The sequence below is a fragment of the Crocodylus siamensis genome, chromosome 2 (genome assembly GCF_052110815.1).
Source record: "Crocodylus siamensis isolate JL-2025a chromosome 2, ASM5211081v1, whole genome shotgun sequence".
Classification (NCBI taxonomy): domain Eukaryota; kingdom Metazoa; phylum Chordata; order Crocodylia; family Crocodylidae; genus Crocodylus; species Crocodylus siamensis.
This window is the reverse complement of record NC_143396.1, coordinates 18,331,425-18,348,755: the sequence shown is the minus strand read 5'-3', so window position 1 is coordinate 18,348,755 and position 17,331 is coordinate 18,331,425. Positions and strand designations below refer to the sequence as shown.

Genomic DNA, 17,331 nt, shown 5'->3' with positions numbered 1-17,331 from the left:
TCTGTATTGCTACACAGGACTCCACACCTGTCACACCCTCTATTGACTGGGGATGCATAGCAAGCATACCGTTGCTATTTTCCCTTGTCAGCCCCTGGTGGTCTGGCAGCACATAGTTTCTGACCCTGAAGCTGCTTGGTGTAATTAACATTTTTGTCAATGTCATACTATTGTTAGCAGCAGCTGCAGTGTACAAGGAACGTCCAGGTCACCTGAAATAACAACTACAACAACAAATTCTGGTTCAATTAAGATCAATAAACCTTCAAAAAAAATCTCCAATTTGGAACCTACTTTTCAGTCAGCTTTAGTAAGGATCCTAGGCCTTTGCAGCTTCATGGGTGGTCGGAAAAGATAGACACTGCTGCCTGTTAAGAGGCAGACCCCTGCACCTGGTATATTGCCCCATGACTGGAGCTATATTAGGGAGGGAGAGGACAGATTGCACACCCTCAATGTTTGCAGGCCCTGCCTTTTAACTTAAAAGATGATCAAACCCTTCAGAACTTTTACAAGACTGTTTTTATAATTAATAGATCTCAGTATTAGATTTATTGTTACAAATTAACTAGATGGAATCCCCAGCTAAACTATGAGTCAAGCAGCTACTGCTGTTTCTTTGCAAACATCCCCATTTTGGACATCAGTAAGGCAGGTGCAGAGATTGAGTACATGGTTTTACCAAACGTTGTTCTAGAGTTGAATGCTCTAGGTTGAATGCTTTTTTTGGCAGAATGCAGTCTTCATATCAGTAAACTGTTAGCATTTTCCTACTTGGGTTAGATTCCTGCCTGACAGCCACCAAGAACAAAATGAATGTAGACACAGGATGAATAATATACAGCAGTGGTGCTGTGTATGTGTGAGAGAGAGAATGCACATTATGTACACATACAGTTTGAAATAAATAATATGTACACACACATGCACATGCATGGATAGAGTCTATATCTAAATCAGACAGATGGATGTGGATTATTTATCTCGCAGCATGTCAGTTTTTGTAAAAGTAAGTAAAGTTTCTTCTGGATTTATCTCGATCCGTTTACCCATCTGTAATGATGCTCTAATGGTTTAAAAGCAGGTATTTTTCCAAACAAGAGCGTGATGAAGAAGGGAGGTAAAAGGCCAAGCTTAATTTGATTCATCTCCCCGTCAAACTTTGTAAAATACAACAAGAAGAAAAAAGCTGTTTATTCACATCCCAGGAACTTCTGTTTTATATGTTTGTTTGTTTGTTTTTATATCTGTATTTATTAGATTTTTTTTTTTTTTACTTTAGAGCATAACTTTTATGATGATAGAAATATATATTTGCATTAACTATTTACCTCTGTTTCCATTAACTAGAAATACAAAACTAAAAGTATATTGTCTTTTTGCTTAGGAAGGGGATTCCAAGTAAACAAGTAAAACATGCAGATCGAGAGCAGACGAAGCGCATTGTCTATTCTGTGATTTATGGAGCAGGTAGGAAATTATATACAAGAAACTAGATTAACTAGGGTTGTAAGAAATCTGAGTTAATGCTTTGATTTTTAACAACTAGCCAGTGCACTGACTTCCTGAAGTGAACAAAATAGTCTTAGAATGATTTTAATTTTTCTTGACTAGCAAAAAATATTCTACTTAAAAGAACTGATATATTGATTTTTATCTAGGGTTTGGACACACGTGGGTGTGTGAGAGAGAGTAGTTATGGGTGTGTACTTGCATAATTGAAGCATCACTCTTTTTACCCACATGAAATTAGTAGACTTCAGTGTAGAACATTTTCTGTATTCTGGTGATAGAGAGCTGCTAGAGATGGGCAAAGTGGCTGCTATGGAACAGAATTTAGTCTCATATATTGTTCTATGGTCCCTGGCACATTCATTTAATGGTGCAATGGGATCAGATCCCCAATTCCAATACTTGTGCATCCTGTCATGCCACACAAGCATGGTGGGAGCCACGTTTGCACAATTAGGGGTAAGACTACAATCACATTGGGCATGTATTTGTACACCTGCTTGGACGCGCACTTTTAAAAACACCCGGCACTGCAGAGCATGCACTTGTATAAATGATAAAATACGTGTCAGAACTGAGAAAATGGTGGCAGCGTGCTTTTGAACTAAAACTCAAAGAAGATGTTTTAGTTCACAAGCACACTGATGCCATTGTCTATGTGCTGATAAGCATTTTGCCGCTTACACAACTGCACGTGACACACTGCAGTGCGTGTCGGCTCACGTGCAGAGCAGACTTGATTAATTGAGCCTGCTTCGATCCGCTGGATTTCTGGCATGTTGGAGCAGACAAATATGTGTATAAATTCCCAGTATTACTACTTTCCAGTATAGAAGGATCCGCTGCCCCTGCACAGGCAAATTCAAAGAGCAGTGCCTGCAGATTCAATATGGCTGTCAGCTGAGCACTGGGACCCTATTTGGGACTTGAGCTGGCCCCAGTGCTATTTGGGGCCAGGCCAGCCATCAGCTGACTGTCGGCCCCAGCCCTGAGGGCGGTTCAAGTCCCCAGTGCGATCTGGAGGCCGGAGCTGATAAGCAAGCCCAATTCTTTAAGTTCCTGGGGTGCCCATCAAAGCAGCAGCTAGGAGCTCCACTCCACACCTCCAGACAGTACTTCACTGTGTGGGGCATGCGCAGGAACAGTCTCAAGCTAGACCCAGGGCTGTCTTGGCCAAGGCCATCCAACAGCTGACTGTCAAAACCATGCACCTCGTAGCTGTGGCCAAGCTGCTGGCTGCATGGGATCAGAGGCTTCTAGCTGGGGGCAGGGAGCCAAAGGGCTTGTTGGGACCTTTGATTTCCCACACCAAGCAGCCTGGTTAGAGCTTCTGGTCATGGGATTGATTTAAAGTCTGTGGTGGGAAGCCCAAGGAAACTGCTTCAGCAGCACTCTTTTTGAAGCTCCCCATGCACTGAGACCCAGCTGCCCATGCTCCATACCACAAAGTTGTCACATGCCAGCTGAGCACTGTGAGTGTATCAATTTTATCACAGGCCAGCTGGGCTGTTTGATTCAGTTTTGGATCCAGGAGGCAAAGTTGGGAGTGAAATAAAGGCAAATTTATTATAGCTTACACATGCACAACAGTTAACAGAAAAATAAATGCAATAACCAGATAATGCAGTATTAAAGAGCTAAGAGTAAATAATAACAACAGATAGATCAATTCTGTCGCAGGCCAACTGGGCACTGCAAGGGTACTAGCCACTGGGCTGTTCAAAAGAACAGATAGACAGACATGGATTGGCAACTTATCGATAGTCCCTCAATGCCAGGTATGTGCCAAGTAATTCCAGTGAAGTCAGGTGTCCCCGATCAATGCTGTCACAGGGATTACTGGGGAAAGTCCCTTGATCAGGATCTGATCCTCACTCACACCAGGAGTCTGGGGTCCAGGCGTGGAAAGGAAATAATCGTTCTGTTCCCTCCCTCACTGTTCCCTCCTTCCTCCTGGTTACCTGATGCACGTGCTTTTTATACCTAGTCTTACGTTAATCTGTTGGCCTCAAAGCCACTCATAATATTGCCCTATAGCTGTTTCCCTATGGGATTGAAAGGTGTTAAAATTATCATAAAAAGTTACTACCCAGACTAGGGTTTATCCAATAAGCAAATTATGAGTCAGCACCTTTAGGTTTGAAATTGACATTGCTCCGCCTAAGTTCCAACCCCCTTTAGGCTTCATTTAAATATGCTGCTTTCTTGGGATATGTTTTCTTGGAATGTGTTGGGTGTGCCAGGCGGTTAGATCCAGTTTTATCATCAAGGCTGAACCCTGAGCCAAAAAACAGTTAGGTTTTCTAATCCTACGGCTACAGCTTTGCCTGTGGGGCCCAGTCAGTTCCATGAACAGTTAATTTTATCATTTTGGTTAAACTTATGACAGACAAATTACATTTGCAGTTTACAAACTTACAAGCTTTATGTTAACTAATATTACCTGTTTAGGCAAAATACCAAATGCCTCCAAGAAGCACATTTTCGTAGTTTCACAGTTAGTAGGGTCGGAAGGGACCTAAGCAAATCATCGACTCCGACCCCCTGCCATGGCAGGAAAGAGTACTGGAGTCAAACAACCCCAGCAAGATGTACATCTAACCTCCTCTTAAAGACCCCCAGGGTAGGAGCCTGCACCACTTCTCTTGGAAGTTGGTTCCAGACCCTAGCCACCCTGACTGTGAAGTAGCACCTCCTGGTATCTAGCCTAAACCTACCCTCTGCCAGCTTGTGACCGTTATTCCTGGCCACTCCTGGCAGTGCTTGGGGGAACAGGGACTCCCCCAGTGCCTGCTGGTCCCCTCTGACTAGTTTGTAACAGGTCACTAGATCCCCCCTCAGCCTTCTCTTGTGGAAGCTGAACAGGTTCAGGTCCCGTAGCCTCTCCTTGTAGGGCCTGCCCTCCTGTCCCCGATCATGTGAGTGGCCTCCTCTGGACCCTCTTCATGTTGTCCACATCCCTCTTGAAGAGTGGCGCCCAGAACTGGACGCAGTACTCCAGCTGTGGCCTGACCAGTGCCACATAGAGGGGGAGGATTACCGCCTTGGACCTGCTCGAGATGCATCTATGGATGCATGACAAGGTGTGGTTGGCCTTCCTGACTGCATCCCCACACTGCCGGCCCATGTTCATCTTGGCGTCAGTAGTGATTCCAAGATCCTTTTCTGCCTCTGCACTGATGAGAAGGGAGTTCCCCGGCCTGTAGTTATGGTGCTGGTTCTTCCTCCCCAGGTGCATCACCTTGCACTTGTTGGTGTTGAATCCCATCCTATTCTCATCTGCCCACCCCTGTAACCTGTCTAGGTCTCATTGTAGCCTATTTCTTCCTTCTAGCGTGCCCACATCGCCCCGCATCTTAGTGTCACCAGCAAATTTGAACAGGGTGCTTTTCACCCCCTAGTCCAAGTCACTGATGAAGATGTTGAACAGTGCGGGCCCGAGGACCAAGCCCTGGGGGACCCCACTGCCCACATCCCTCCAGGTCAAAAATGACCCATCCACCACCACTCTCTGGGTGCAGCCCTCCAGCCAGTTGGCGACCCCTTTGACTGTGTAGGTGTCAACACCACAGTCCCCCAGTTTCTTAATGAGAACGGGGTGAGAGACAATGTCGAAGACTTTCCGAAAGTCCAGGAAGGCTATGTCCACTGCTACCCCTGCACCTAAGGATTTGGTGACCTGGTCGTAGAAGGCCACCAGGTTGGTCTGACAGGACCTGCCTCTAATGAACCCGTGTTGGTTGCCCCTAAGCATAATCTCCCCTTCTGGACCCTTGTGGACATGTGCCAGAATAATTCTCTCAAAAAGCTTTCCCAGGATTGAGGTAAGACTAACTGGCCTATAGTTCCCCAGGTCCTCCTTTCTCCCCTTTTTGAAGACGGGAACCACGTTGCCCCTCTTCCAGTCTTCTGGCATCATACCAGAGTACCACGAGTGCTCGTACAGCCGTGCTAGGGGTCCTGCAATGACCTCAGCCAATTCCCTCAGTACTCTGGGGTGGAGATCATCTGGACCAGCTGATTTGAATACATCCAGTCCCTCCAGAAGTTCCCTAACTAGTGCCTTAGCCTAGGTGCACCTCCCCTGGGGTGTAAGGGGGGCCCAGAGGGGGGCTGGCTGTTTTGGTCCCTGCTCAGGAAAATGGAGGCAAAGAAATAGTTAAATAGGTTAGCTTTGTCATCTGGTGTGACGACCAAATTTCCTAGCGTGTCCTGCAGGGGCCCCACGTTATCTGGAACCTTTTTTTTGCCCCCTGTGTATTTAAAAAAGGACTTCTTGTTGTTCTTGATCCGGGAAGCTAGTTCCAGTTCCATCTCTGCCTTGGCCTTCCTGACTGTCCCCCTGCATCCCCGAGCAACTGCAATATAATCCTCCCTGGTGATGGCCCCTCCCTTCCATTGGGTGTGCGCATCCCTTTTAGCTAGGAGGCATTCCTGTATGGTTTTGTTGAGCCATGGGGGCTTTTGCGCCCTCCTGCCCCCTTTGATCCGTGTTAGGATTACTTCCCTTTGGGCTTGGAGGATCGTCTCCTTCAGGAGCGACCACTCTTCTTGGACACCTGGCTACCCTCCCCTCCGAGACCTCAGTGCTTCCCTGGCTGTTCTCCTTACCTCATTGAAGTCTGCCCTCCTGAAATGTAGGGCTGCTGCCTTGCTGTAGGCCTTTGCCACCTTGCGCTGGATGGTGAATTCCAGCAGGCAATGTTTGCTGTCGCCCAGGCGGTCGAGCACCTGCAGCCCCCTCACCAGGTCCAACAAGGTGTCTCCCCTGGTGGGGCTGTGCACCTCCTGGGTTAGACGGACGTCCTACATTTGGGCTAGGAACCTATGTGAGCAGCCAGACCTGGCTGACTGCTCTTCTCAGCAGATGTCTGGAAAGTTCAGATCCCCCTCACATCCTTTGACCTAACTACCTCCGTGAGCTGACTTAAGAATTCCTGATCTAGCTCTTCCCCTTGGTTGGGTGGTCTGTAGTAGACCCTCACTGTTAAGTCTCTTTCCCCGTGACTGCCTTGTATTCTAACCCAGAGCACTTCAGCGTGCCCCTCCTCTGACTCTGCTAATTGATGAGGATGTGTATTCCTCCTTAATGTAGAGCTCCACGCCCCCATCTTTCCTCCCTGTCCTATCCCTCCTGCACAGCCTATAACCCTTGATAGTCACTGCCCATTCATGCGTTGGGTCCCACCACGTTTCATTGAGCTCCACTAAGTCTGGGTTCGTGTCAGCTAGCAGGAGGGTAAGTTCCTCTTGCATGTTTCCCATACTACGAGTGTTTGTGTAGAGGCATTTTATTGCTTGTTAATCCCTCTGGTTCTGGCTGTTACAGAAGTGGTGCCTCAAACTTTGGAATAGAGCTCCCAACTCCAAGCTGCTTCTTCCATGGGCACCCTGGAGCCTTCAGATGGACATGTAGCTCCCAACTGCCCATCTGCTTTTTAGAAATCCAGGGAGCAGTGAGCGTGAGATTGGGGAGACATTCCCTGATATCAGGCTTTTGGCACACCCTTCCCCAGGCATAAGACTGGGGCACCAGGTCCAGGAATCAGTGCTGCCCCCAGCCTGATCCCACTGATTGGGTAAGGGACAACTCTGAGGATCTTTCGTGGTTCAGCCCTGACATGCCACACTTCCAATTTAAGGCATAATACAAATAAGCCACAAAGATGTTACACATTATACAGGGAATATCTTTGTGGCTCACTTGATATATTACCATGCCATAAATTGGCTTTGACATGTGGCTAGATTACTATTTGTCATTATTAATTCCTTAATCACATTTTAAATGTAATATGTGCCAGGGCCCTTACTGTTTGCCTGTGCTGGTCTAAAAGCTTATGCGATACTTTACAAAACATATAAGGAAACAAGGTATTTGATTTTGAAAGCTTTTAGAATCTAATTCTGACAGAGTTAGATTCAATAGAAAACACAAAGCAGGACACAAATAACGGTTAAATCTAGATTATGACAGCTGTCATAATCCTTGCTTAATAAAATGTTCTTCTTTTGTCTGCTTGACAATCATAATTGCAGGTAACTATAACAAGAGCCTAATCTTTCTTTATTATCTAATTAACTTAATGAAGTATCTTTACATTATCTGATTTTTTTTTTCCTTAACTTAAATGGTTGACTTCAGAATAACATGGCTACCTGCCTCTCTCTTTCTTCAATTTAGATAGCCTTCAGAAAGGGCAGAGGGAGAGTTTGTTCTCTCTTATTTCTGTATGATGTTAAAAAGGGGGTCGCATCAGAAGATTTTTCTTTTTTTCCCTTAGAAACGTTAGATTTTCACCTTATAGGCCAAATTTTTAGACTCAAAGAATCCATTATCAGACTCAAGGCCCTCTTTCATAACTTCTGTGAATTGAATGGGACCCCATTTCAAAAACTGATTTATACTGCTTGCTTCCTTGTAGAGGGGCTGGGCAGTAGTGGCAGGTAAACAGCCAAGCAGGGAGAGTCTTGCTTTAGCTGCTTATCTCCTCACACGTAGACCCTGATTCTGTCTGTCTGCTTATATTTTGTGACACCCCTCAAAGGATGTAACGGCACCGTAATTGAGAGCCGCTGTTATAGACTAAATCAGAGATGCATAAGCTTTCATAAGCAGCAGTTTACTTCATCAGATGTATTCTAATCATTGCTTTCTATTTATTAGCTTTGCTTCCTGCAGTCTTTTCATAGCATCTGATGAAATAAGCTGCTATGGCCCCTGACAGACATTCACTTCAAGACATGGTAGGATCTAATCTGAGATCCTGGCAACTGCCATGCCACACATGCATGGCAGGACCTACGATTTCAGGATTGGGGATTAGATCTCATTTGTAACTTACCTGCTGATGCAAAATGAGGTCAGGATCATGAGCCCAGGCTTTCCCTGAACCAGGGAGAAACAGGGGTGCCTAAAATCAGCTGATTGTCAGTTGGGGCTAGGAACAAAATTGGTCCCCAGCACAAGCTGATTGCTAAAACCCTTGCGGGTGGGTGGGAAGGGGGTAGGAGCACAGGAATCCTGGGATCAGATTGCCAGAGCCCAGTCCAGGGTCCCCATGCTACAGGAGCTATAAAACCTCACGTATTGCCCAGCTGAGCAGCACATAGGGTTCTGATAGATCCTGGTGTATGGGGAGCCCAGAATTGGGCTGCAGCAGCAGGTACTGTGTTCCCTGTGCACTGGGAGTTGTACAAATGCTGTGGGCTGCCCAAAGGGTTTTTAGTCAACCCTAGGCACAGGGACCCTTGCATCTGGCTGCAGCAGCCCACTCCCCAAGTCCCCCTGCAGTAGGACCAGTGAAACCACATGTGCTGCCCAGCTGGGTGGCACACAGGATTGTGACATATTCCAGGTGGCCATGCATTCATGTTAAGGTGCAAAAGAAATGAGCCACAAAGTTATTATACTTTGTCACTTCCAAAGTCACTTACTCAATTATCATGCCTTAACTTGACTTGCACACATGGCTGAGTTACTATTTAAGGCATGATTAACCTGTTAATCACATCTTAAATGAAACATGTGTCCAGGGTCTAAAAAGTAGACTTTGATTTGGTCACCTTCTCAGTTCACCAAAGAGCAGGCAAATCCCTCAGTAAAACAGAAATGCTTAACTTTGGGAAGGCTGACTTTCGCAAACTCAGAGATTAGCTAAATCAGGCAATTAGGAGCCATATCTCCCTAGATAAGGGAGTACATGAGAAACGGTCATCACTCAAGAACATAATCCTCGAGGCACAGGGGAAAGTCATTCCATCCTGCATGAAATGTAATCAATGGGCAAGGAAGGCCCCTTGACTGAACAAGAAACTGTTGCACCTCATTAAACTCAAAAGAGTCCAGAAAAGCCAAGGCAGAAACCAAACTCAGGCTAGCTTTGGGGATCAAGGACAACAAAAGGTCCTTCAGATATGTGGGAAGTCAAAAAAAAAAAAGAATAAAGAGAGCATTGGGCCCCTGAGGGATTAAACAGGGCAGCTAACATCCAATGCCCAAGAAAAGGCCGGTTTTCTAAATGACCTTTTTGCATCATTTTTTCACCCTCCCAAGGGGAACACAGTGTCAGAAAGGACATGAACCATCCTACTAGTGGGTGGCAGGCCCAAAATTGATGTGGATCAGGTGAAGGAACACCTTGAGAATCTGGACATTCACAAGTCTGTGGGCTAAATGCACCTAAGAGTCTTAAAGGAGCTGCTAGACATCATTGCACAACTCCTGGAAAAAATATTTGAAAATTGGTGGCACTTGGGCAAGGTTCTGGAAGACTGGAAAAGGGCCAACGTGGTCCCTATCTTGAAGAAAAGAAGGAGGGGTGACCTGGGGGTTTATAGACCAGTCTGATGTCCATCCCTGGAAAAATCCTAGAAAAAATTTGTCAAGGGATCCATACCAGACTAACAGAAGGCAAGCTTCTGAAGGCCAGTCAACACGGCTTTGTGACTGGCAGGTCTTGCCTGACCAACTTCATCTCTTTCTGTGACCAGGTGACATGAGCCCTGGACAAAGGGAGATGATGTAGATGTCATATATCTGGATTTCAGGAAAGCCTTTGACCTAGTTCCTCATGATGTCCTTATGGCTAAGCTGGGAAACTGTGACCTTGATCATCTTTACAGTCCCATGGCTACAGGGTTGGACCCAAAGAGTACTAGTTGACAGGACAAAATCAGCGTGGTGCAGGGTAAGCAGTGGAGTCCCTCAGGGCTCGGTACTTGGGCCGGTACTCTTTAACATCTTCATTAATGATCTGGAGTCAGGAGTCAGATGTGAACTGGCAAAGTTTGCGGATGATACCAAATTATGGGGGAGAGCGGTAACACCGCAGGACAGGCTGGGGATACAGTCCAACTTGGACATGCTGTCAAGGTGGGTTGACCAAAACCGGATGGACTTCAATGTTGAGAAGTGTAAGGTGCTTCACCTCAATAGGAAGAACCCTCAACAAGCTTACAAGCTTGGCAGTGCTACACTTGCTAGTACCATGACCGAAAGAGACTTGGGGGTCCTGACTGACCACAAGACGAATATGAGTCACCAATGCGAGTCACCAATGCTGTGGTTGACAAAGCAAACCAAACTCTGGCATGCATCCACCAATGCATCTCAAGCAAAAGCAGAGACGTCATCTTCCTTTTTTACTCGGCTTTAGTGAGGCCACAGCTGGAGTACTGTGTCCAGTTTTGAGCCCCGCACTTCAAGAGGGATGTGGAAAAGCTTGAGAGAGTCCAGAGGAGAGCCACTCGTATGATCCAAGACCTGAACAGCAGGTTGTATGAGGAGAGGCTGAGGGATTTTAGACTCTTCAGTCTGGAAAAGAGAAGGCTCAGGGGTGACTTGGTAGCAGGCTACAATTATATAAGAGGAGAACATCAGGACCTGGGAGAGCAGCTGTTCACCAGAGCTCCCCAAGGGATAACTAGGCCATAAACTCCAGGAAGGCCGACTGAGGCTAGATGTAAGAAAAAAGGTCTTTACGGTGCAAGTGTCCAGGGTCTGGAACAGATTCCCCCCAGAGGTGGTGCAAGCACCTAGTCTGGACTCATTCAAAAACATGTCTGGATATTTCCTTGCTGGGATCACTTGATCCCAGCTGACTTCCTGTGGCGGGGGGGGGCTGCAGTGGATGATCTCATGAGGTCCCTTCCAACCCCTAATGTCTATGAAATCTATGAAAGTACAAATCTACCTTGCCTCTGCCTGACTTCAGACTAACATGGCTAACTACCTCCCACTTCCCTTAGGGATATCAGGGATGTCATGTTATGGACTTTGTTTTTTTGTTTGCCTTTTGGATTTCTCTCAAAAAATGTGGATTTAGAACTTTCTCAGGTGTTAAGTTGATAACAAGTCTTCTACCAGAGACCTCTTTGACTAAGTGTGAAGCAGATGCTTTGATACAAATAAAGAATCTGAATACAAACACTTCCCTCGCTTTTGCTTGGTGTTTAAAAATACAGGCCTCTTCCCGGAAGGCATTAGCAATTTGTGGGCCTGCTGCTATCTTTATTGAAGTCAACAGAGAACTTACAGTTATGAATTATAAAGGTTTGCTTTGTATTTTGGTTTCTTAGCCTGTAGGTCACGTTTGGGTCATAGCTCCAAGGTCTTCTCTACAATCATGAAAAATGGAAACATCCTTTTCTTTCTTTTTATTTCCATTCATCAGTTCAGCAGTGGTAAGGGGTGTGACTACATCATGTTAGAAATCCATTCTGGCTAGGAGGGGCCTGGAGGGGCCCAAACATACCGTATATACTCATGTCCGAGGCCATGCTCCTTACCTGGAGTACGCTGGTGATGCTGCTCCAAATGTGTCCCCAGCACCTTGCTCAAGCACGGCAGAGCTCAGAAGCACAGCCCACAGCAGTCTCAACAAAGCCCACGTGTTCTAGGGTTTGGAGTATGCCTACACATACAGCTGGGCATGGCTTGCCAGGCACATCGTGGGCAGGCGTGTTGCCACGGTGGTGTGGACAAACCCAAGGGTACTGAATGAAGTCATAGAATCATAGAAAATTAGGGTTGGAAGGGACTTCAGGAATCCCACCCCTTGCTCAAAGCCAGGACCATCCCCAACTAGCTCATCCCACCTACAGTTTTGTCTAGCTGGGTCTTGAAAACCTCCAAGGATGGAGACTCCACAACCTCTCTAGGTAACCTGTTCCAGTGCTTCACCACCCTCCTAGTGAGAAAATTCTTCCTAATATCTAACCTAAACTGCCCTTGCTGCAACTTGAGACTGTTGCTCCTTGTTCTGTCCCCTGCCACCACTAAGAACAGCCAGCTCCATCTTCTTTTGAACCCCTCTTCAGGTAGCTGAAGGCTGCTATTAAGTCTCCTCTCAGTCTTCTCTTATCTATAGTAGATAAGCCCAATTCCCTCAGTCTTTCCTCATAAGTCAGGTCCCCCAGCCCCCTCACCATTTTTGTTGTCCTCTGCTGGACCCTCTGCAATTTGTCCACATCCTTTCTTTACTGGGGGAGCCAAAACTGAACACAGTACTCCAGATGTGCCTCACCAGTGAATAGAGGAGAATAATCACTTCCCTTAACCTACTGGTAACACTCCTACCAATGCAGCCCAGTATGCCATTAGCCTTCTTGGCAACAAAAGCTGAATATGTGCCAGCAGTGTGCTCATTGTCCACTGTAAACCCCAGGTCCTTTTCTGCAGAGCTACTGCCCAGCCAGTCAGCCCCCAGCCTGTACCGGTGCATGGGATTGTTCTGTCCTAAGTGTAGGACTTTGCACTTGTCCTTGTTGAACTTCATGAGATTTCTTTTGGTCCAATCCTCCAATTTGAGTTCACTCTGTATCCTAGTCCTACCCTCCAGTGTATCTACTACTCCCCATAGCTTGGTGTCATCTGCAGGCTTGCTGAGGGTGCACTCTATGCCATCTTCCAGGTCATTGATGAAGACACTGAACAAAACCAACCCCAGGGCCAGCCCTTGGGGCACTCCACTTGATACTGGCTGCCAACTCAACATCATTCCATTGATTACAATTCTCTGAGCCTTATGCTCCAGCCAGTTTGCTATCCATCTTACGGTCCATACATGCAGCCCATACCTCCTTAGCTTGCCTGTGAAAATGTTGTGGGAGACCGTTCAAAAGCCTTGCTAAAATCAAGGTACACCACATACACTGGTCGTCTTGCATCCACAGAGCCAGTCACCTCATCACAGAAGGCAATCAGGTGGGTCAGGAATGACTTGCTCCTAGTGAATCCTTGCTGATTGTTCCTAATCATCTTCTTCTCCTCCAAGTACTCAGAAATGGATTCCTTGAGGATTTTCTCCATGATTTTTCAAAGGACTGTGGTGAGGATCCAGGGTCTGTAGTGCCCTGGATCCTCCTTTTTCCCTTTCTTAAATATGGGTACTATGTTTGCCATTTTCCAATCATCTTGGACCTCTCCTGATTGCCATGAGTTTTAAGAGATGGTGGCCAGTGGCTCTGCAATCTCATCAACCAATCCCTTCAGCACTTAAAGTTGGAGTCATTTATCTTTTACTCTTTAATATTCATCAGATGTAGAAGTTGACCCTTTAACTATGCATCAAATATTGTGAAAATGACAACACTGCAGATTGCTTGTGCAATTTCACCTGTTTATGCCCCAGTCACCTCTAAAAATAATAGAGGAAGTCACCAAAGTGTTTGTAAAATAATTAGTTAATTAAGTTCAGTTGCAGTGTAATCAGGCCCTAGATTGAATTCTGCATAGAAGGATGTCAAAATATATGGGTATAATAAGGAATGACTAAACAAATAATCTGTATTTTAAATCTTGTAAGATTATTTTAAAAGCTGGAAAACATAAGGGGGGAAAACCCCACAAAACTTGCAAGCATTTTCTGTCCTTTTCAATTTTTCTGAATTTAAAGCTAATTATATGCACACACACGCATGCACGTGCACTGTTAATTCAGTTTTCTGAACAATGAAAAAAAAAGACCCTTTTGGAGGCAAAAGGCTAAATTAATAGGGTGCCAAACTGGCACTGGCATAACTCCATCAGGAGTGAACCCAAATATTTTTGTGAACTTCTAATCCTAGCATTTGTCGAGACTAGTCCCCTTGGGCATCAGTGCTGCTCCTTTTATAGTTGAGTACAAAATGCTGTGGGATTTTAATGAAATGCACATTAGACTGATAGTGGTAGCATTTAGGTGGCTGAAATCTTTCTAAAAATGTCAGATAGTTTTTATTGACAATATTACTGTAATGACTACTACTTTATATCTTTGGTGCTACAGTACATTGCCTCTGAGCAAATGTTATATGGAGACACAGTGCTGATGTTTTTTGTTCCCTTGTACCTGGCAAATAAATGTATCCATTTTTCAAGACTAAAATGAATAATGTTGATGTATGTTTTATATGTACTTCAACTATTTGGTTTATAAATTTATTTAAATTGCTTTTAGCTTGAATCTCACACTATGGAAGAATTTGCCATCATCTTTCTCTCATATTCCTTTGCTTTATCTTGTATATTTTCTGAGCTATGATGTTGCTTATATTATGCATTTAGACTTCAGGAAATTCTATTGCTCCTTTCACTAAACTTTTTCAAATCTGGCCTTTCTTTTCCATTCCATATGCTTAAGGCACTGAGGTACAGTCACAGTCTGATCATCTTTTACTTCAGCTATTCAATTCTTCTTCTCTATAATGCCTCCAGCTTAGTCAAAATATTGTAGATAAAATCATCCAGGCATATTGCCATTCTGTTTCCACTGCTTTGCTCAGTTTTCTTTTTAGTCAATGTATATTTAAACTCCTTTTCCTCATTTCAGTGCTCTACACAACTCAGTCCCGTACTGAATTGTGAATAAAGGTGAGCAATAGTACAACAGCACTGAATACTTGGTATGAACTAAAATACAGATTCAATCAAAATTTTGTTTTTAACCTATTTAATGCAAGATGAGTAGTGTCTCAGTTGAGTTGGATCCAAGTTGAACAAGGCACTCTGTCCTGTGCTTTGTCCATACACACTCTGAAAAACATGTAAGGTTAAACTTAAACCAGTACTTACAGGCTTTGCTGGAACAGAACCTTTGTGTATGTGATCCATCTAACTTTGTGAAATAGTTGACACAGTAATATTCTACTAGTTGATATACAGTGCCATCCTTATATTTATATGAACCAATATCTAAATGATCTTCTGGTTTACAATATTGTGCCCAAGGTAAAGACCATCTTGCTGGATGTCTGGGAATTACTCCACCTGAAGCCAGTCAGTTTATAGAGAGTTTTTTGCAAAAGTACAAGAAAGTCCGTGACTTTACCAAGAAGACTATTGAACAATGCCGGCATAAAGGTAATACAAACTTTTAAAACCTTTTTGTTTACTGTTATTGTTTTAAAGTCTCAAGGATAGAGGCTCAACCCAGAAAAACCCAAGGTAGCATTTATAGGATAAAAACACTTTATGAATCTCCAAAATTAGTTTTGACCTCCATTAGTTTGGCGACTGAAAGAACATTTGATTTGATTTGAGTGTGCGCATGCTGTTCAGTAGAAAAGAAAATGATTAGTAACAAGACAGGGTAGAAACTCGGTGTTCTGACAGGTGGAGGCAGAAAGGATTAAATGTCTCACTATCACTTACGCACTTCACAGTAACTCAGCAGTCTCTTTAGGGGTGTCTTTTAATCGTCCTAAAATGTCCTTAATGAATGAGATTATTAAAATATCCTCATTAGCTGCAGTGGGCAGTGTCTTGAGTTCCTTAATCTTTTCTACTGGCTGCAGTGATACTTCTAAACATATCTGCCTTTTATTTAATATATATTCTTATACAGACAACTGACTAGAAATACGATCACTCGTTTTGGCCACTCGCTGTTAAAATTTTAGATGAACAAAAATAGGTCAGGATTGGTCCACTGTTAAATGAATTTAGTGCTGCTAGAGCAGATGTAGTAGGCCTTGTCTTTACAGGTAAATGGTCACATACTGAAAACATTTTAACTCAGTCACAATGGCTTGTCAGCTGTTAATTCTCCTTACTTGTTAAGATGTGTCTTAACATTTTTGAGGTTATGTAGGCTGCCTGAGTCTTAGAGCATGTTGTCCCTAATATTTTATAATCTTTTTCTGTAACTTCCCTGAATACTATGTATGTAGGTTGTGAGATAGTGGGCTGAGAGCTAAGAAACTCCTGGATTTCAATCCCATAAATAGCACTGCATTGCATTTTCAGCTTAGTTGTCATTTAATCCAACTTTGTGACTTTTATTTTTAGGCGCCCAACTTTTCAACACCATTTTCAGAAGTGTTGAATACTTACAACTCCCCTGGAATTCAACAGAAGCAGTAAGTGCTCAGCACATCTGAAAATCAAATCCTAAAACTGAACATACAGGCATTCTCTAATGTTGTGAAAATGTGGTTTTCAATCTTTATGGCCTCTCTGCTTTCCACCTCTAACTGGAGATAGACAAAATATTTCCTTACCTGACCTGTATTGGGCATAATCATTAATATTTTTTACTAAGTGCTGTAAGTGCTAGAAAGTGCTATTATTGTTAATAATAATTTCAGCCACTTTTTATATTGTTATGTTTTACCTGGCTGTAATTGTGTAAGTATAGTATATCTTTTCCCACCACAGAGGTATTTCTTCTGTTTTGGGGTTTACCCTAATGAATGGTGACTTCAGATTTATTAGGATTTCTGTACCACAGGTACAGAAATTTATTTCCTAAGGGTTTACAGATATGTTCAGATATGTCTATTTTCCACAGACCAGTTCACTGTTAAAAGTTATATAAAATAATTTTATTAAAATTAAATAATGATGGAGATAGTGAGGAAACTGGTAATCATCTTGTTATTCCATACAAATTACTGAACATTGTTTTTAAAGCCATCCTCTTTTTATTTTGAGGTATTTGCTGAATAAGATTTCTGTTCCCAGAATGAACCCTGCTTATGTCAAGTTGAATTTCATCAGATTGACATACAATGTACTCCAGCATAAAGCCTGAGGAATTTATTTTTCAATAAACAGACTGTATAGTTTCTGGCCCGTGGAAGTTCAGGGTCAGTCACAAAGCCCGAACACAAATCAAGAACCAAACAATTTAAATATTTTTTACTTGCATCAGTCAGCACTTTTGTTCTTGAAATGCATTTGGCATCTGTGGTTACAGAGCCATAGGTCAGCCAACACAGGTTCTCCTTGCATCAAGTTTTGTGCCATGTCCACATCCCTATGTCTTCAGAGGGCAGTAATGCAAAGAGAGAATTAGCTGTAGATATTTGGCATGTTTTCTTTTGTAATATATTTTC

At 43.9% G+C, this 17,331-nt stretch overlaps 1 protein-coding gene across 1 annotated transcript in view; it reads left to right on the top strand.

Moving 5' to 3' along the window:
- Positions 1–17,331, top strand: part of POLN (DNA polymerase nu) — a 244,747-nt gene that overhangs the window by 153,800 nt on the left and 73,616 nt on the right. Inside the window, exons 19-20 of the mRNA XM_090035427.1 lie at positions 1,388–1,470; positions 15,224–15,355. Of these exons, the coding sequence (XP_089891553.1) occupies positions 1,388–1,470; positions 15,224–15,355 (215 nt within the window). The remainder of the gene's footprint in view (positions 1–1,387; positions 1,471–15,223; positions 15,356–17,331) is intronic.